Source organism: Enoplosus armatus, chromosome 24 (genome assembly GCF_043641665.1).
Source record: "Enoplosus armatus isolate fEnoArm2 chromosome 24, fEnoArm2.hap1, whole genome shotgun sequence".
Classification (NCBI taxonomy): Eukaryota; Metazoa; Chordata; class Actinopteri; order Centrarchiformes; family Enoplosidae; genus Enoplosus; species Enoplosus armatus.
The window spans coordinates 10,913,080-10,916,756 of record NC_092203.1 but is presented as its reverse complement, the minus strand read 5'-3'; the positions used below and the strand labels follow the sequence as shown (position 1 = coordinate 10,916,756).

General features: G+C 47.5%; 1 protein-coding gene across 1 annotated transcript; it reads left to right on the top strand.

Annotated features, from left to right (window-relative positions):
• The first annotated feature begins 2,402 nt into the window (after positions 1-2,402).
• On the top strand, positions 2,403-3,035 carry arl4ca (ADP-ribosylation factor-like 4Ca). The gene has a single exon (XM_070930431.1). It carries the CDS (start codon positions 2,451-2,453, stop codon positions 3,033-3,035), a length of 585 nt encoding a protein of 194 aa, XP_070786532.1. The 5' UTR covers positions 2,403-2,450.
• Positions 3,036-3,677: the final 642 nt, after the last annotated feature.

Here is a 3,677-nt window from a genome sequence, read left to right as displayed (position 1 = left end):
TTACGCATTCAGTGTCAACATTTCTGCAAATCACGGAATTAATTTAACGGTTTTAACAAGAGCAAGGCAAGTTTTTTTGTGTAGCGTCTTTTTGAGGAAGCCCTTTCCATGAGGCAGAGAACATTTTAATATCAAAGTGAAGAGGAAAGACTACATTAAAGAAGGGAAATTAAATGAAATAATAAACAGGGAAATAAAACCGGAAGCTCAAACTAAAACTAAAGCAAATTTAGACTGAAGTTTAATCTCTATGGACACTGGCTACTTTATTTAACACCTCTGCTCTGTTATACACCAGACTTCATGGCAGTTTCCCCCCATTTTTGCTTCAAGTAAAATAAGACAGCGTAGAAGGTTAAACCTTTCTCAACATCTGGTCGTCTGTTACCTGAGGAACAGCGAGGAGATGAAGGAATAAATTAGAGGTAAATCGGTGAAGGAGGCTCTTGTTTTATGGATGAGGGGACTGTGTGGGCGGTGGGCGAGAGACATTCAGGTGACTCAGCCTTGTTAGAGAGAGAGAGAGAGAGAGAGGGAGGAGAGGAATTAGAGTGAGTTGTGGTCTTATAAAGTCAGGTTGTGCGTGTGTGTGCATGTCCATGACCTGCTTATAATTTGTTGTATTGATCTCACACACTCATTAGCAGGGAAATCAATTGAGGAGGAGGTCAAAGAGAACAATTAGTGAGGTCTTGATGACTCAGGTTGTGTTGTTGCCTTTGTGTATTTGTGTGTGGTTAGCGACTAGTTTCCCCTTTTCCTCGTCTCTTTACTGCTGACGCTTCTTAAAGGCCCGGCGTGACCACACAGGCGTTTTCACTTATTCTAATTAGGCCCCGTTAGTTTGCTGGCAGTTTGTTGAGGTCAACAAACAAGGACGCCTTCCTTCGAACCAGAAACAGGTAAATATAAGAGCGGGCGACGTTATCCATCATTAAATCACTGCAGCCAAACCTTAATTTCATGTTTCCACAGCCTTTAAATGTTTGCAGGGACAGTACAATACATTTTCAATGTTTGGATACAGGCGTGTTTACTTACATCGATTCAGTTTTGCATTAGAGGCCATTTTGTGTCAAACAAGCTGCCAGCTGCCGTTAATTAGCTCTGTGATGTGTCACAAATATACAAGTTAATGCTGGAAAAGTGACAAAATAAACCGTCGATTTCTGTTTCCCTTGTGTATCTTCAAGTCAAGTAAATGTTATTGATATAGCTTTAGAGGGCTGTTCGATAGAGAAGAAGACATCCTCTTCTCCTCTGGATGTTGTTATTGCATCCCCAAATCCCCAAATCTCGTCAGCTCACTTCAAATGTTCTGAAACTCTGAACTACTTCAGCTCCACTGCTCCTCCTGTGATAACAGAGAATCTCATCGTGTTATGAGATATTTTGCTGCCATCTAGTGGCAGCAATGTTTCAGGACCACATGTACCACGTTAGAGGACCATGACACTGTTTTAAGCATGCCAGTGTTTTTTATATAATTAATAATACTAATAACTCTCAGTGTGCAGCAGCACACAGGACAAGACATTAAGGTCTTTCAGTGTTTTCCCCAAAAAGGTTTTAAATGAAATGTGCAGAAAAATAAAATCCCCGACAAAATGAAGATGTGTTGATCTGGCAAAGCTTAAAGAACATGAGAACAGAACCGCGTAGCTGACTAGGAAGCACAGGGGGTCCTCAGTGGGTCCTGATGCAACAATAAAGCCCACATCATGTCAACATACATCAGCAGCCAGGCGGTGTTGCACCACCAGGTGTCAGAGTTGCGGCAGCTCAGGCTGCTCAGTGCGCAGAGGAAACACGAAGCAGGGAACACAAAGTCAAAATAAGACGCTCCTCAGCCTCTCTGCTCTTTTACAGTTCTTTGATAGAAGAGGCTTTTATTTTGAAGGCGCCATTGCTTAATCGGAGGTCTTATTTTGTATTTCTCCCCCCCAGCTTGACGCAACATTTAGAGGCTGATCCACGCGTCACACAGCATCACTTGTGTGTGTGTGTGTGTGTGTGTGTGTGTGTGTGTGTGTGTGTGTGTGTTACTACATGAAGGCAGCTGCTACGCACTTGGAGACACGCGCACAGACGCAGAGACACGATGTGACATTCGGCCACGCGTAATTTGCGCATTTGGAAAGCGGTGCGCACGGTGAACGCGCCGCTCTGGGTGCGATGATTTGACTGTTTCTGGACGCCTGGTGCTGCTGGAGTGAGTCCAGGGATGCTGCGGCTTGTCTGGCTGCCGGAGTGCCGCCGCGCAACGAGGGGCTGCGCCCTCCACATCTGCTGAGCAGGAGCGGCGCGGATCAGGCGTTTCTGACCGCATGATTTGACTCTCACCGGGGGAATAACCCGCTATGGATCACTCCGGGGACATTTAGGCATCTCCTGCGGTGATATCGCTCGCTGCTGGGACTGCATACTGTTCCTCCCTCCCGGGCTGCAAGATGGGGAATAGTTTCTCCAATTTGGGTGCCTTCCAGTCCTTGCACATAGTCATGCTCGGCTTGGACTCTGCGGGCAAAACCACCGTCCTGTACCGGCTCAAATTTAACGAGTTCGTCAACACGGTGCCCACCATCGGCTTCAACACGGAGAAGATCCGGCTGGGCGGCGCGGGAGCCTCCAGGGGCATCAGCTGCCACTTCTGGGACGTCGGGGGCCAGGAGAAGCTGCGGCCCCTGTGGAAGCCCTACAGCCGCTGCACGGACGGCATCGTGTACGTGGTGGACTCCGTGGACGCAGAGAGGCTGGAGGAGGCCCGGACCGAGCTGCACAAGATCACCCGCTTCTCGGAGAACCAGGGGACGCCGCTGCTGGTCATCGCCAACAAGCAGGACCTGCCCCGGGCGCTGGATGTCGGGGAGATAGAGCGGCAGCTGGCCCTAGCTGAGCTGAGCCCCTCCACCCCTTACCACGTCCAGCCGGCCTGCGCCATCATAGGAGAGGGGCTGGATGAGGGCATGGACAAGCTGTATGAGATGATAGTGAAGAGGAGGAAGTCACTGAAGCAGAAGAAGAAGAGGCAGTGATGGCAGAGACTCCTTAGAAATATTATGAATTCAAGAGGGATTTTACAGTGATAGAAAATGTCATTATTCTCCATTAAGTCTCCGTCAGTATATTTATAGTGATGCTACCTTTGTCACTCTGAAGTCATTAGGATCTAAATGATTGCATATGAATGTTACAGAGGGACTGAATGAAGGTAAACCTGCCTAAACTCCATTTACCAACAGGTTTTATGTGCAGAGAACAACCAGATAATCTTATAATAGAAACAAAACAAACATTTATGGGATAAATATTGATGGCTCGCCTTGATCAACTCTTTGAACCCTTTTTACAGGCAGATTAAAGTCCCTGACGTAGGAGTATTAACAGGACTGTTTCATCAGGGATGTCAACACTTCCTGAAGTGTGTGGATCTACTGGCCGTGTTGTGAGACTGTTGTAAACGCGATGAGGGATGCACTGATGCACGGACTGCTGCTTTCGAGCTGTGAGACGGTGTCACACCAAAGACGATTCCCCCGAGAAGACACAACTCTCCACCTCCTCCACCCTCCATTGTTTTGTTCTTTTGCAGCCGCTCTGAGGTGAAGGTGTACAGCTGAGATGATGCTGAGACCACAACGGTGTTCTCGGTCTAAATAGTCCAGTTCAGTTAACTA